Below are 16,844 nucleotides of genomic sequence, written 5' to 3' on the forward strand. Positions count from 1 at the left end.
AGGCAGCTTCCCTGGAGAACATGGATAGGAGTTGTTTCGGGTTGGGACCCTTCTTACCCTAACTGCAGTCAGCTGAGACACCTTCACGCCTCAGTTATCATTACAGCTACTTGAAAGCCCTTTAGACTTGACAGACACAGCGTGGAAATAGGCCCTTCGGCCCACCGAGTCCGCGCCGACCAGCGATAAGCCTGGACTTCAACACTACCCGACACACACTAGGGGACAATTTCACGACTTTCCGAAGCCAATTAACCTACTAACCTGCGCGTCTTTGGGGTGTGGGAGGAAACCGGAGCACCCAGAGGAAACACGTGGTCACGGGGAGAATGTACAAACTCCGTACAGTTAGGATCGAACCCGGGCCTCTGGTGCTGCAAGGCAGCGACTCTACCACTGCGCCACCGTGCCGCATTTCAAGCAATTTCAATCCCCCTCAAGCTGGCGTCAAGGGCCATGTTACTATGGGTCCCGTTGCCTATATGGTCAGTGTGAGCCCCTCCATCTTGCTGAGCCTGATAGTGGGAGATCAAGTGAACTAACTACCTGCCATAGAAAGTGAGTCACTTCCATGCCCACCTCTTGCACACCCGAATCAGGGGATACACTGAAGTGCCAGCGAGATTCTGCTACAGCTTTAGACTCTTGCACAACAGTCCCCAATTAAAGAAAATGTAATGAGAGCTTAAGAGTTCATCAACTAAAGCCTGCTAACATATCCTGCACATATCCAGGATATCCCTATTCTCAATAAGGTGTCAGTAATACCCTTCATATACTAATGGCAACTCTTCTCATATCAGAAAGGCGACATTAGTAGAGGGACTGGAAGAGGCCGGGTTAGACTCACAAGGAACTGTAGAGGCTGGTTTACCAAAAAAAAACACACAAAGTGCTGGATTACGTAACCTAAACCTAACCTAGCTCCTGGTAACTCAGTGAGTCAGGCAGCATCTCTGGAGAACATGGATAGGTGACGTTTCAGCTTGAGGAAGATTGCTGACTGGAAACGTCACCCAGACTGAAGATGGGTCCTGACCCAAAACGCCACCAATCCAGGATCTCCAGAGATGCTGCCTGATCCACTGAGTTACGAGGGGCTAGTTTAGGTTTAGATTAATTATTGTCATGTGTATCAAGGCACAGTGAAAAACTTTGGTTTGCATGCCATCCAATCGGTTCAGATAATATTATACATAAGACCACAAAAGATCATGATTAGGCTATTTGGCCCATTGAGTATTCTCCCGCCCTTTGATCACGGCTGATCTATTTCCATTCTCAACCCAATTCTCTTGCCCTCTCTCCGTAACCTTACTAATCACGAACCTAGCCATCTCTACTTTAAAAATACCCAATGACTTGGCCTCCACCGCTGTCGATGGCAATGAATTCCACAGATTCACCATCCTCTGGCTAAAGAAATTCCTCCTCATCTCCACTCTAACGTATGTTAGTCAAACTCAAGTACAATAGGTAGAACCAAGGGGAAGATTACTAGCATTGTCGCCACCAGTGACCATGACCTTGGACCAGGCTGTGATAACTGACCTCACCCCCTTTTAACACTGCTCCATCTGCAGCCTTACAGCAGTGGGATCTGTAGAGGACTTGGGCCCCAGCTTCCTGTGAAGGACCATTGCCAGAAACCAGTGGCCCACTGCCAGTGTGGACATGCACTCGCATTCCATTCACCTTTCAAGACAAACGTGTAGGAAGGAACTGCAGACGCTGGTTTACACGAAGACAGACACAAAATGTTGGAGTAACTCAGCGGGTCAGGCAGCATCTCTGGAGAGAAAAGGAACAGGTGGCATTTTGGATCGAGACCCTTCTTCAGTCTGAAGAAGGGTCTCGACCCAAAACGTCACCTATTCTCTTCAGAGATGCTGCCTGACCCGCTGAGTTACTCCAGCATTTTGTGTCTCTGTCTTCAATACAAGTGATCTGTTTGTAGGCCTTAAATTCATAGCTGATCTTTTTTTTCTTTGAATGGACGAGGAATTAAATATCAATAACTAACTAATATCAAATATCTTTAAGTAGAACTCATCTTTAAACGCACAGTCCAAGCTTTGGAAACTGGCTCCCTTTTTTCTTCTCTGCTCATCTTCACGGTCTCTCTCTCTCTCTGTCACCCCGCTTCTCTCAATTCTTACACGTTGCCATTTATGGAACCACTGCTGTCCTCTCCGTTTGCTCATCATTGTGCCGCGATGTCAGAGTCCAGGCGGTGAGCGGGTGAAGGGGAATGGTGAGTTTGACCGCCTCTCTCTTGTCTTTTGTCCACAGGAGTCTTCGGACAGCAGCAACACAACCATCGAAGACGAAGATGTGAAAGGTAAGCTGAACGGTGCGGGCAGAGATTAGAGCGTGGCGGGACCAGGGGCTTTGGGAAAGGCTCGCACGGTTTCAGACCTTGATCTCCGCTCTGGTCACACACGACGGAAGGCTTGAAGTGCGGCTTTCAGTTTCACCTGATGTTGCTGACTGATGACTGCAGATACACTCTGGCTGAGAGTCAAGTCAAGTCTAGTCACTTTTATTTCTATAGCACATTTAAAAAACAACTCTCGTTGGCCAAAGTGCTTTACATTGGTGGAGGTACTAACGTTATACAACATTGGTTCATAGTTTAAATACAAACATCACTACATACATATAGCCCTCGCTCAGAGGACGTCAAGAAAGGCTTGGGAGGAGAGGGCGGAAAGGGAGGAAATCAACCTGCCTCCACACTGCAGCCTCCTGCGTCCAGGGGGCTGGTTGCATTGTGCAGTTCTCGGGTTGCTGGGGCCGCTGGAAATGCAAATCTAAAGCACAAAGTGCTGGGAATGCGGCCCATGCACAAAATGCAGGGAATGCGGCACTCATGCACAAAATGCAGGGAATGCAACACTCATGCACAAAATGCAGGGAATGCGGCACTCATGCACAAAATGCAGGGAGTGCGGCACTCATGCACAAAATGCAGGGAATGCGGCACTCATGCACAAAATGCAGGGAATGCGGCACTCATGCACAAAATGCAGGGAATGCGACACTCATGCACAATGTGCAGGGAACGTAAACCTAAGGCACATGGTGTAGGAGATGCAAAACTGAGTGGCGGGCATGCGACACTAAGGCACAAACTAGTGCATGAAACCCGCAGCATCTAAGGAGAAGGAGCTGCAGATTCCCGAGGAGAGCTGGAGGGATGACAAGTCATCAACATTTAAAACGGAGCAAATATAGGTGTAGGGAAGGGAAAGGCAAGTGCAGCCCCACCGCCGACTTTCTGACAACCGGTGGGCCACAAGACTACCAGAGCGCACTTGAAATCCAACTCGGAACCTCCCCCCCCCCCCCCCCCCCCCCCCTCCCTTCCCAGGCGGCCGATCTCGGCCCCATCGAGACTTCCGCGGCCGATGGGCGAGTTGAATTTTCCCCCTGCAGCCGGGGCTCTGGAGCTCCGGCCTGGCCAGAGCCGGCAGATCCGTTCCCATAGCCGACATCCGCGGCCGACTATCTCGGCCCCCCCCCCCCCCCCCCCCCCCCCCCCCGGCGGTCTAGACAGACCGTTCTGCTACCACTCAACTCCTCTCAGAGGCCGCGGCCTCTGTTGGCCCGGAAGACCTTCAGACCATAGGAAGAGAATTAGGCCATTTGGCCCATCAAGTCTGCTCCGCCATTCAATCATGGCTGATTTATCTCTCCTTCTCAACCCCATTCTCCTGCCTTCTCCCCGTAATCTTTGACACCCTTACTGATCAAGGAGCTATCAATCTCTGCTTTATAAATAGGTTGTGTCTCGACCTCCACAGCCATCTGTGTCAATGAATTCCACAGATTCACCAAAATAGAATGACTCGTAGAAGTAGAAGGAATCGGTGGGATGGTTTTAGTGCAAGGGAGCGAGCGGGTGTAAGATTTGGGGTGTACGAGGTATTTAGGACGAAACGTTGCCTATTTCCTTCGCTCCGTAGATGCTGCCGCACCCGCTGAGTTTCTCCAGCAATTTTGTCTACCTTCGATTCTCCAGCATCTGCAGTTCCTTCTTGTACAGTGTCAACATTGTGTGCTCTCCAGTTAAATCTCCCTGTGACCGGTTTTCTCTGGGACCTCCGGTTTCTTCCCACACTCCAAAGACGTACAGGTCTATAGGCTTCTGTAAATATGTAAGAAGGAACTTACATCGAAGGTAGGCACAAAACGCTGGAGTAACTCAGCGGGACAGGCAACATCTCTGGAGAGAAGGAATGGGTGACGTTTTGGGTCGAGACCCTTTCTTCAGACGTCTCGACCTGAAACGTCACCCATTCCTTCTCTCCAGAGATGCTGCCTGTCCCGCTGAGTTACTCCAGCATTTTGTATCTACCTTTGGCTTGTGTAAATTGTAAATTGTCCATAGTGTGTGTAGGATAGTAATAGTGTACACATGAAAACAAACAATGATACTGTACAAAACAAATCCAATGTCCCCAAGTTCATATGGTTTAAAGCCTATTTGGAGATTGTAGTGTTTAATAGCCTGATGGCTGTCGGGAAGAAGCTGCTCCTGAACCTGGATGTTACAGTTTTCAGGCTCCTGTACCTTCTCCCCAATGGCAGGGGTGAGATGAGTGTGTGGCCAGGGTGGTGTGGGTCTCTGATGATGCTGGCTGCCTGTTTGAGGCAGCGACTACTATAGATCCCTTTGTTGGAGGGGAGGTCAGTACCCGTGATGGACTGGGCAGTGTTCACCAGTTTGTGGTGAAATGAGTAGAACTATAAATTGTCCCTAACGTGTAGGATAGTAGTGTACGGGTCGACGCAGACTCAGTTGAGCGAAGGGCCTGTTTCCACACTGTATCTCTAAAGCCTAAAGTTCTGTAAGTACTCAGCAGGCCAGGCAGCAGCTGCAGAGAGGGGAACAGTTAATACTTCAATTTGGTGACCTTTCATCAGAACCGCTGAGTACTTGTGCGTTTTGTTCATCCCAATTCAGAAGCCAGCAGGTGGTGCAGCTGGTAGAGTGCTGCCTCTCAGCGCCAGAGACCCGGGTTTGATCCTGATGTCTGTGTGGAGTTTGCACGTTCTCCCTGTGACCGCATGAGTTTCCACCGGGTCCTCTGGTTTTCTCCCACATCCCAAAGACGTGCGGGTTTGTGGGTTAAATTGTGCGTCTGTAAAGTCCCCGTTGTGTGTCGGGAGTGGGTGAAAAAGTGGAATAATACAGACAGCCATGTGTGTAGGCAGGAACGGCAGACGCTGGTTTACACCGAAGATAGACACAAAAAGCTGGAGAAACTCAGCAGGACAGGCAGCATCTCTGGGGAGAAGTAATGGGTGACGTTTCGGGTTGAGACCCTTCTTCAGACTATAGAACTAGTTTGAATGGGCGATTGACGATCAGCAGGGACTCGGTTGGCCGAAGGGCCTGTTTTCATGCTGTATCTGTAACATTGAAATTCAGCCTAAGCTTGCGCTGTGGGTGATTGAGGACGTAACTCAATGTTGTTAGAGTGGAAAATATGTCCAAGGGGTAGCTCCTAAGTCAAGAGAACAGTAAACTGAGGTCAGCGCTAGGCAGCACTAAGTTGAGTTGCTGCCTCACATAGCCAGAGACCCGGGTTCCATCCTGACTACAGATGCTGTCTATATATAGTTTGCACGTTCTCCCTGTCACCACGTGGGTTTTCTCCGGTTTCCCCCCCCACACTGTAATGACTCTAGTGCAGGTTTGCAGGTTAGTTGACTTCTGTAGGATAGAACTAGAGTATGGGTGATCGTTGGTTGGTACGGACTCGCTGGGCCGAAGGGACTGTTTCCACTCTGTATCTCTAAAGGGGCTGTCCCACTTGGGCGACCTAATTGGCAAGTTTAGAAGAGTTTGAAAAAATGTCATGTTGAAGACCTCCTTCGACTATGTTGAAGACCAGCTACGACTAGCTTCGGGAAAATTGGACAGCGAATAGTGGAGAGTGAAGATGACCTCCTTCAATCTCCTTCGACTATGATGAAGACTACCTATGACTACCTTCGACTACCCTCGATTACCTAAGACTAACATGCCGACCTACTACGACTAACCCTACGAGTAAAATAAGTATCTATATTTTTTCAACATGTTGAAAAATACGCCGTGACCTAGCTGAGGCCTCAAGAGGCCTCAAGTACGCGCAGACCACTCTGGAGCATGAAGGAGAGTTACGAAGACCTCCTACGACCTCGTGTCGACCATGCTGCGAGCATGAGTCGAGGGCAAACTCGCGGGTTAGGTCGCTCAAGTGGGACAGGCCCTTAAACTAAACCAAGCTACAGGAAGGAGGACCACGTCACAATTTGACGGCCCCACAAAGTAGTACAGCACAGGGGCAGGCCCTTCGGCCCACATTGTCCATGCTGAACATGACGCCAAGTTAAACTAATCTCCGCATGCACGTGATCCATACCCTCCATTCCCACATATCCATTTGTCTATCGAAAAGCCTCATAAACACCACCATCGTATCTGCCTCCACCACCACCCCTGGCAGCGCTGGGAAATAACCTGCCCCGCACACCTCCTTTAATCTTTGTCCCTAAAGCTTCCATTCTTTGAACGTTCTACCCTGCGAAGAAAAAAGTTCTGATGGTCTACGCTATGTAAACCTTTCATAATTTGTGTTGTGTAGGAACAGTTGAATCTGTTCAATGGATATTCAGTGGGTATTTTTAAGGCATAGATAGATAGATTCTTGATTAGTACGGGTGTCAGTTATGGGGAGAAGGCAGGAGAATGGGGTTAGGAGGAAGAGATAGATCAGCCATGGTTGAATGGCGGAGTAGACTTGATGGGCCGAATGGCCTAATTCTTCTCCTATTCCTTATGGCCTAAATTTACTGCCCCCGGGTCTACAACACCTCAATGAAATCCACCCACCACACGCTATTGAGGATATCCTCTTATACGCCTGGAGGGAAAGCAGGACTCAAAACCCTCGTAGACACCAAGGAGAAGCAACAGAGGCTTTGGAGGTTAACGTTTCTGCTGAATTAGTTTAGTTTAGCTTAGAGATTCAGCCCACCGAGACCCCACCGACCAGCGATCCCTGCACACTAACACAATCCTCCACACACAAGGGACACTTTTCAAATAAACCAAGCCAATTAACCTACAAACCTGTACATCTTCGGAGTGTGGGAGGAAACCGGAGCTCCACGGAAACCCATGCAGGTCATGGGGAGAACGTACAAACTCCATACCGACAGCACCCGTGGTCAGGATCGAACCCGGGTCTCTGGCGCTGTGAGGCAGCAGCTCTACCACTAAATTAGATGTGTTGTGTGGCCCTTACCCAGGGAACACGTTGATGCTGGGACTCAAATACTGAATTCTGGTACACATATGGTCTGAAGGAAGGTCCCGACCCGAAACGTCACCTATCCGTGTCCTCCACAGATGCTGCCTGACCCTCTGAGTTACTCCAGCACTTTGTGTTCTACTCAAGATTCCAGCACCTGCAATTCCTTGTATCTTCTACTGGTGGTATTCCTTTTGGGATTAATCCGACTATCCTGTAAATTCATGACTCCTGGTGCGATATGCAATCTATTTTAAGTTTGTCATTTCCACACCATTTGATGTCTGTCTTCCCCTCATTTCACTGCTCTTAGTCAACAAGCAACCAACACTGCAGGGGCGGTGCACTTGGATATGCCACTGGCATGAACATACCAACTGGTTTAATTTAGTTTAGTTTAGAGATACAGCGCTGAAACTGGCCCTTCGACCCACCGAGTCCGCGCCGACCAGCGATCCCCGTACACTAACACTACCCTACACACACTAGGGACAATTTAGATTTATAGCAAGCCAATTCACCTACAAAACGTACGTCTTTGGAGTGTGGGAGAAAACCGAAGACCTCGGAGAAAACCCACGCAGGTCATGGGGGGAACGGACAAACTCCGTACAGACAGTACCCGCAGTTGGGATTGAACCTAGGTCTCCGGCGCTGTGAGGCAGCAGCTCTACCGCTGCGCCACCGTGCCACCCGTGGTGTTGAGATGACACCCTGATCTACCAGCTAATTAACAGTGAAGCAGTTAATGGGTTTAAGAAGGAACTGCAGATGCTGGAAAATCGAAGGTAGACTAAAGTTCTGGAGAAACTCAGCGGGTGCAGCAGCATGTATGGAGCGAAGGAAATAGGCAACGTTTCGGGCCGAAACCCTGCTTCAGACTGATGTAGGGTGGGGAGAAGAAAGGAAAAAGGAAGAGGAGGAGCCCGAGGGCTGAGGGAGAGCTGAGAAGGGGAGGAGACAGCAAGGGCTACCGGAAATTGGAGAATTCAATGTTTATGCCGCTAGTGTGCAGGCTGCCCAAGCGCAATATGAGGTGCTGCTCCTCCAATTTCCAGTGGCGCTCACTCTGGCCATGGAGGAGGCCCAGGACAGAAAGGTCGGATTCGGAATGGGAGGGGGAGTTGAAGTGCTGAGCCACCGGGAGATCAGGTTGGTTAATGCGGACCGAGCGGAGGTGTTCGGCGAAACGATCGCCAAGCCTACGCTTGGTCTCACCGATGTAGATCAGCTGACATCTAGAGCAGCGGATGCAATAGATGAGATTGGAGGAGATGTGGGTGAACCTCTGTCGCACCTGGAACGACTGCTTGGTTCCTTGAATGGAGTCGAGGGGGGAGGTAAAGCGACAAGTGTAGCATCTCTTGCGGTTGCAAGGGAAAGTGACCGGGGATGGGGTGGTGCGGGAGGGAAGGGAAGGTGCAGGTATATGGTGAGCAGTATAGATCATTTCTCAAAACAAGACAGATACAAAGTGCTGGAGTAACTCAATGGGGCAGGCAGCATCTCTGGAGATAAAGGGTCGGTGACATTTTGGGATCGGGACTTTTCTTCAGACTCAACACTAGGGACAATTTTACAATTTACTGAAGCCAATTAACCTGTAAACCCGCACGCCTTTGGAGTGTGGGAGGAAAGCACAAAGTGCTGGAGTAACCCAGCGGGTCAGGTAGCATCACCCCATGTTCTATGTGATCCCACATTCTCATTCACACCCTACACACTGGGGACAATTTACAGAGGGCCAATTAACCTACAAACACGCACATCTTTTGGGATGTGGGAGGAAGAGGAATGCCCGGAGGAAACCCACGCGTTCACGGGGAGAACGTACAAATTCCATGCAGACAGGATGGAACTCTGGCACTGAAAGGCAACGGTTCTACCGCTGCACCGCCGTGCTGCAAAAGTCTCTGCCGGTTTCCGTGTGACATGCCTGGACTTTGCCTTTCCCTACGCCAAGCAGCACACTCTAAACTTTAGACTTCAGAGATACAGCACGGAAACATGCCCTTCAGCCCACCGAGTGCGCCAACCAGCGATCACCCCATACACCAGCACTATCCAACACACCAGGGACATTTTTACTGAGGCCAATTAACCTACAAACCCGCACGTCCTTGGGACGTGGAGAAAACCAGAGCACCCGGAGAAAACCCACGCGGTCACAGGGAGAACGTGCAAGCTCCGTACAGACAGCACCTGTAGTCAGGATCGAACCCGGGTCTCTGGCGGCAATTGTACCACTGCGCCACTGCGCTGCCCAAGTCCCACCTGGCTTGCCCATCCCCACACCCAGGGCTTTCAAGAGTAAAGTGCAAAACCACAGAGTGGGGACAAGGCAAATGAATGGATAGAATAACACAGGAGGCTGCCAGCGCCTGGGCCGCTGGAGTGGTGTTGAGTTGTTAAACTTGTGCTCTGGCGTTCGGCTGTGCCTTGTGTGTCTCTACACCGGTGAAACAGGCGCTCCCCGTTATCCTGCCCTTTGATGCTTCACGTTGCCGACAATCTCCCCCCCCCTCCCCGCTGTGACGTGTTTCCGCATCTCCTTCCCGTCCTTTTGAAGTGCTAACTCCTGAGGATGTAACTCCAGACCACCGGTAGCTACCCACAGCCCCGTGCAGTTGCAAGCTGCAATGAATCAATTAATAATCAATTAATAATAACGAACGATGGTAACCATCGAGCAGAAGACACGTGCTCCCAGGATCCAGGGTGACTGTGGACTTGGCCATCAGACCACAAGGTCTAAGGTGGACACAAAATGCTGGAGTAACTCAGCAGGTGAGGCAGCATCTATGGAGCATCTAACGGGCCTCTAACCAAAACGTCGCCAATTCCTTCTCTCCATAGATGCTGCCTCACCCCTTGAGTTACTCCAGCATATTGTGTCTACCTTTGATTTTATCCAGCGCATTCTCTGCAGTGCATTCTCACACATTTAGACCATAAGGTCTCATGCCTTTCCCCAGTAGCCTTTGAATTGCTCCAATTTCCTATCCCGTACGGGGGAAAATGGAGAAAGGTTTTTAAAAATCCGGGGGGGGCGATTCAACGATCGCAATGAATCAGTGAATTAATTTGCCCCCGGATGTTTGAAAATGTTTCTGCATTTCACCTGGATATGAGATTGGAGCTATTTGAAGTAAAACCTGAATTATTTCACTGTTTAAGTGGTAGAGCTGACCCCTCACGGCGTCAGAGATGCTGACAGGGTTCGATGCTGACTTCATGTCCTGTGTTCCTTGGTGAATCTACCCACCCCGAGGCCGTTGCCGGAATGGGGAATCAATACTGGGTCCCCTGCCTTGCTGTGGTTCCCCTCCTCTTGTACACTGCCAGGTGTAAATGTCCTTCACTTCCCTGCCCCTGGGACCAGCACATCAGTAGAAAAGACCATGCACGCCATGAGACTATAAAATCTCCTGCTCTCCCCCCCCCCCAGCCATTGACCCCCTTACTGGTCAAGCCAGCAGCATGTGGAGACTGATCGGTTACTCTGGATGATAAGCTAGTGTCTTCCTCACCATGACATGGAACAGAATTAGGCCATTCGGCCCATCAAGTCTGCTCCGCCATTCTCCCCATAACCCCTGACACCCCCACCAATCAACAACCCATCAATCTCTGCTTTGAAAATACGCATTGACTTGGCCTCCTCAGCCGTCTGTGGCAAAGAGTTCCACAGATTCGCCACCCTCTGACTAAAGAAATTCCTCCCCGTCTCCATTCCAAAGGTACGTCCTTTTATTCTGAGGCTGTGCCCTCTGTGGTCCTTGTTGTGATTTAACCCGCTTCTGATTTAAGCGATTATTTGTGATTTGGAGGGAAGGGACGTGTGTGTGTGTGTGTGGGGGGCGGGGGCTGGGGGGGGGGGGGGGGCTGGGGGGGGGGGGGGGGGGGGGCTTGCAAGGTCTCTTCCTTCCCTGCACGTTTCCAACCAATCTCCCGTGAAGTACGAGTCTCGGAATAAATTTGACTGCGAGGCTCCCCCCCCCCCCCCCCCCCCCGGTCATTTTAGGTGGGGGTTGCTCCCTCCTCTCTTTTCCCCTCGCTCCTCCCCATCCCTTACTTCCCCGCCCTCTCCCAAAGCCCCCTCCTCACCTTGTGGTGTGTGCCATCACCCATTCTGTTTACTGTGTAACGTGCTCTGTGTGTTTGTTTCCATCGTCCCTTTGCATGCTGCCTCTAGCCAAGGGCGCTGAGAGCAGTGCTGTGAGGAAGCTGTCTAGTGCTGTGCCTTTGTCCGAGGCACCTCAGTCTGCACACCCTCCGCCTCCTGTACTCTGTAAGTTGTCTGGGCATGCTGCCTTCTGCATTTCATGTCGACTGCCCGTGTGTGAGTGTGCGTGCGTGTGAGAGTGAGTGTGCGTGCGTGTGAGAGTGAGTGTGCGTGGGAGTGCGCGCGCGTGTGCGTGAGTGTGTCTCGCAGAAAGCGGCCATTCATAAAGAAGGAAACAAACCCCAGCACGTTAACACTGCAAAACACAAAACGTGCTGACGGACACAAAGTATGCTCGAGTCACCCAGCGGGTCAGGTGGCATCTCTGGAGATCGTGGGTAGGCCATGTTTCAGGTCGGGGCCTTTCTTTAGAAGTCCGAAACAACCTTTGCTACAACAAGGGGGATGAAATGGATTTCAATCGGGTGTAAATATAACTCAATGACACGTGTAGGTGTAAGGCGTAAGTATGCCTCTGCTGAGTGCAGTTAGGGCAAGATGGGACCCAAGCTAAAGCATCGCCTATCCCTCTTCTCCAGAGACGCTGCCTGACCTGCTGAGTTACTCCAGCACTTTTTGTCCATTTGTTTATTAGCCAGCATCTGCAGTTCCTTGTTTCTACAAAGTGCTGAAGAATCTTCTCCGTCATCTTTCCAGCTCAGTGTAGTTGATTATTGTCACAGCAAAGAGCTTCTTATGTTGCCTGCTATCGAGTCAGCTGTACATACCAGCCTATATTTCCCCTGGATGCTCTCTACGTCCCTTAAACAAATGAATAAGTAGCCAAAGACAGAAGGAACTGCAGTTGCTGCAAACTTGTACAAGACACAGAGTGCTGGAGTATCTCAGTGGGTCAGGCAGCATCTCCGGGGGATACAGATAGGCAATGTTTTGGGTCGGGACCCTTCTTCAGACTGACTGCAGTAGGGGGGAGAAGGATGGAAGGGTGAGGAGGGGATGGGGCAATGGCTGGTGAGTGATAGATGGATACAAATGAGGGGGGGTGTCAACCTGTATCCACCTATCACTTGCCAAGCTTTGTCCTGCCCCCAACTCTTCACCACCTTTCTCCCTCCTACTACAGTCAGTCTGAAGAAGGATCCCGACCCAAAACTGTCCATTCCTTCCACAGATGCTGCCTGACCCGCTGAGTTTCTCCAGCACTTTGTGCTGTGCTCATGATTCCAGTATCTGCAGTTTCTCCAACACATAACACTGGACACGTCAGAGAAGAACAGCAAGATTGAATCCCATCCCAACCCTAGGACATCAATACCATTATTAATTAACAATTCAATTAATTAATTAAATGCAAATTTGCTAAACATTGCACAGTTATTACTTTTTTGCATTTAATTAATAAATTGCAATCAAATTGCCCAGATTTAAAAAAAAATCTCCATTCGTTTCACCTGCATGAAGTAGAAGATTAGAGCAATTCCAGTAAAACCTGAATTATTTTAACATTAAATAGTAAGCTGCTGCCCCGGTTCGATCCTGGCCTCGGGTGCTGCCTGTGTAGAGTTTGCACGTTCTCCCTGTGACCACATGAGATTTCTCCCACATCCCAAAGACGTGCGGGTTTGTCGGTTAATCAGTCTCTGTAAATTGTCCCTAGGGTGTAGGGAGTGGATGAGAAAGTGGGATAACATAGAACTAGTGTGAATGGGTAATGGTCGATGGTCAGTATGGACTAGGTGGGCCGAAGGGCCTGTTTCCATGCTGTATCTCTGAATGCTGAATAACAAAATAAAAATAACCAAAATAAATTTCTACATAACACTTGTAATCACACAGAAAATTAGCAGAATTAGGCCATTCGGCCCATCGAGGCTACTCCACTATTCATTCATGGCCAATCTATCTTTCCCTCTCAATCCCATTCTCCTGCCTTCTCCCTGTAACCATTGACACGTTACTAATCAAGAACCTGTCAATCTCTACTTTAAAAATACTCAATGACTTGGCCTCCACCACAGTCAGTGGCAATGAATCCCACAGATTCACCATCCTCTGGCTAAAGAAATTCCTCCTCATTTCCTTTCTAAAGGTCCCATCACCCCAAAAAAATAATAGTGATTGTTTATTAAAATTGCAAGTAACTCCAAAACAGAGGCTCTTCATTGCATAAAGACAGCAATAAGAATAGTTGAATTCCATTTTTAATATTTCAACCACACTTGGGAAACTACAAGCCTCTCTGATAGACACAAAATGATGGAGTAACTCAGCGGGTCAGGCAGCATCTCTGGAGAGAAGGAATGGGTGACGTTTCGAGTCGAGACCCTTCTTCAGTCTGAAGCCTGAAGGAGAATCTTGAACCAAAACGTCACCCATTCTTTCTCTCCGGAGATGCTGCCTGTCCCGCTGAGTTACTCCAGCATTTTGTGTCGATCTTTGGTGTAAACCAGCATTTACAGTTCCCTCCTACACAACAAGCCTCTCTGATAAATTGCATTTGTAACAGCACAGGAAACACCAAATATACCAGGGGTGGTGGGACAGGATGGCTCGGGCACAGTCACAACCCTTTAGGCATTAGTTGTTTGGGTCGGATCTCGTCTGATAATGTAACGCCAACTAATAAAAGCTAAAAAAAACAGTCAAGAATTTTAATCCAACTGCTTTGACCAGATCAGTTACATAGAAACATAGAGAATAGGTGCAGGAGGTGCCATTCAGCCCTTCGAGCCAGCACCGCAATTCACTGTGATCATGGCTGATCGTCCCCAATCAATAACCCGTGCCGGCCTTCTCCCCATATCCCTTGATTCCACTAGCCCCTAGAGCTCTATCTAACTCTCTCTTAAATCTATCCAGTGACTTGGCCTCCACTGCCATCTGTGGCAGGGAATTCCACAAATTCACAACTCTCTGGGTGAAAACGTTTTTTCTCACCTCAGTCTTAAATGGCCTCCCCTTGATTCTAAGTGATCTCATTAAAACAGTCCACTAAACTTAATAGCAAAATGTTTAAATAGATAATTGAACACTGCAGCCAAAGCAAAGGTCTAATATATATATTTTTTTTTAAGTGCAATTGATCAGTGATGGGATTATTTTTCAGCACTTGCTCTGGGATCTGGAATGAATCAGTTTGTGTGAGTGGTATTGAAGGTGTTGTTATGAATGGCCTCAGCTTACAAAGTGCATGTTGTTCAGCTTCACCACCTCTGGCTTCAACCATTGGGATTGTTTTGCAGCTGTCCTCGCACTGACGTGCAGGACTTCATGTTTGAAGTTGCATGACCTGTCATTTTGCTGCCAGGTGATAGGAGGCGGAAGGTAGTCCATGCCCACCCAAGTTGTGGCTCCCTGGTGGAGGTCCAGTGGCTTCACAGGGAAGTTAAAATGGATGCCACCAGACACACACACACACACACACATATATATACACACACACACATATATAGGGGGGTTGCACGAAAGGTCACTGGGTCATAGGGCTCGATGCACGGAGCCGCTAAATCCAACTGGAAGACATCCATCACTTCCGGTATATGTTATTAATGCTAGAAACGCGTACTTTCCTACCTGTTAAAAACCGCCAAAATTTTGAATTTTTTAGCTGAAAAAAATTGTGGGAGTCGGGGTAAGTGTGAGAGACATGTACCCAACTTTAGAATTCCAAACGTGAAGTGAAATGAAGGTATAGAGAAGCGAGAACTGAAGGGACTACAGCAGCTAAAGTGCTTGGTAAACATTGAAAATATTAAGAATTATCGCATTTGCTCACTGCATTTCATCAAGTAAGGCATTATTTGTGTTTTTTCTTGATTTCTTTGGTATCTAAAAATTCTCAGAAGTGATAAATCTGGCTGTAAATTTTTCTTCAGATGCGTTTTCATTTTGTATGTAAAAACCCACGAGAACCATGGGTGATTAAAAAAATTACAGCCAGATTTATCACTTCTGAAACTTTTTAGATGCCAAAGGAATCAAGAAAAAACACAAATAATGCCTCACTTGATGAAATGCAGTGAGCAAACGGCCAATGTTCGCCAAGCACTCTGGCTGTTGTTATCCCTTCAGCTGTCGCTTCTATCTACCGTCATTTCTCCTCACTTTTGGAATTGTGAAGTAGGCTAAATGTCTCTCACGCTTATCCCGATTTCCATAATTATTTACAGCGCAAAAATTGACAATTTCAGCGGGTTTTAACAGGAACAATGGTAAGTGCCTACCTGCAGTTCATCGCGTGTAATCCATTTGGAGTAGCGTAGCAACAGTACGGGTCATGGGTCGTGACCCGACTGCCGTGAAACCTCCCTATACACACACACACACGCATATACAGACACACACATGTACAAACACACACACATACACACACACACACACACACACATATACACACACACACACACACACACACACACACACACACCACCACACACACCACACACCCACACACCTTACAACACACACACACACACAAATATACCACACACCTACACACAACACACACACACACACCATATACACACACACACAAACACCACACACACACACATATACACACATACACATCCCCACACACACCCATATACACCACATACCCACACACACAACACACACCATATACCAACCACATACACACACAAACACACATACCACACACATACCACACAACCACCACATATACACACACATATATACACACACATATACACACACAGACACACACATACACATACACACACACATATACACACACACACACACACACACATAAAAACACACACACACGCACATATAAACACACACACACATGTACACACATACACACACACATATACATATACACACACACGTATATGTGTACACACACACACATATACACACACACCCACACACAGCCTTCAGCTTCTTCCGCAGAAAGGCTCAGTGTATCCAGAGAACCATTGTCAGTTTGTCATGTCTCCCGAAGAGACAGCCAATCCCCCATCGAGGCTCCGTATAGGGTAACAACGCCCTATACAGCAGGTCCCAGAGGGCAGGGGGTGAGTGCTCCGATGCCCCTCATAGATGGCCAAACACTTTTCCTCAAGAGAAACCTTTTGTCTTTCTCTGAGGCCCCTCTATACACCACGCTCTCCATGTTGTAACCGTCCTGTCTAAGGCATGAGTGGGACAGTGTGCCTGCATTGATTGCCCTGCTCTGGATGCCCTGAGATGGTGCTGATGGAGCGAGCTTGATCCATAATATTGGGCTTTCACTGGTGGCTTAGTGAGGAGTGGCCGTCATGGAGTCATACAACATGGAAACAGGCCCTTCGGTCCAACTTGCCCATGCCAACGAAGATGCTAGT

The 16,844-nt window shown here is 48.8% G+C and overlaps 1 protein-coding gene across 25 annotated transcripts in view; it reads left to right on the forward strand.

The window, feature by feature from the left end:
• The window catches only part of LOC116967405 (calcium/calmodulin-dependent protein kinase type II subunit beta), a 263,340-nt gene that overhangs the window by 209,184 nt on the left and 37,312 nt on the right, over positions 1-16,844 (forward strand). For 13 of the 25 annotated variants that reach the window (XM_033013933.1, XM_033013946.1, XM_033013947.1 and 10 more), the window contains 2 exons: positions 2,293-2,341; positions 11,503-11,598. In XM_033013933.1, the coding sequence (XP_032869824.1) occupies positions 2,293-2,341; positions 11,503-11,598 (145 nt within the window). The remainder of the gene's footprint in view (positions 1-2,292; positions 2,342-11,502; positions 11,599-16,844) is intronic. The other 12 variants (XM_033013934.1, XM_033013942.1, XM_033013945.1 and 9 more) reach the window with 1 other exon arrangement.

The sequence above is a fragment of the Amblyraja radiata genome, chromosome 39 (assembly GCF_010909765.2).
Source record: "Amblyraja radiata isolate CabotCenter1 chromosome 39, sAmbRad1.1.pri, whole genome shotgun sequence".
Classification (NCBI taxonomy): Eukaryota; Metazoa; Chordata; class Chondrichthyes; order Rajiformes; family Rajidae; genus Amblyraja; species Amblyraja radiata.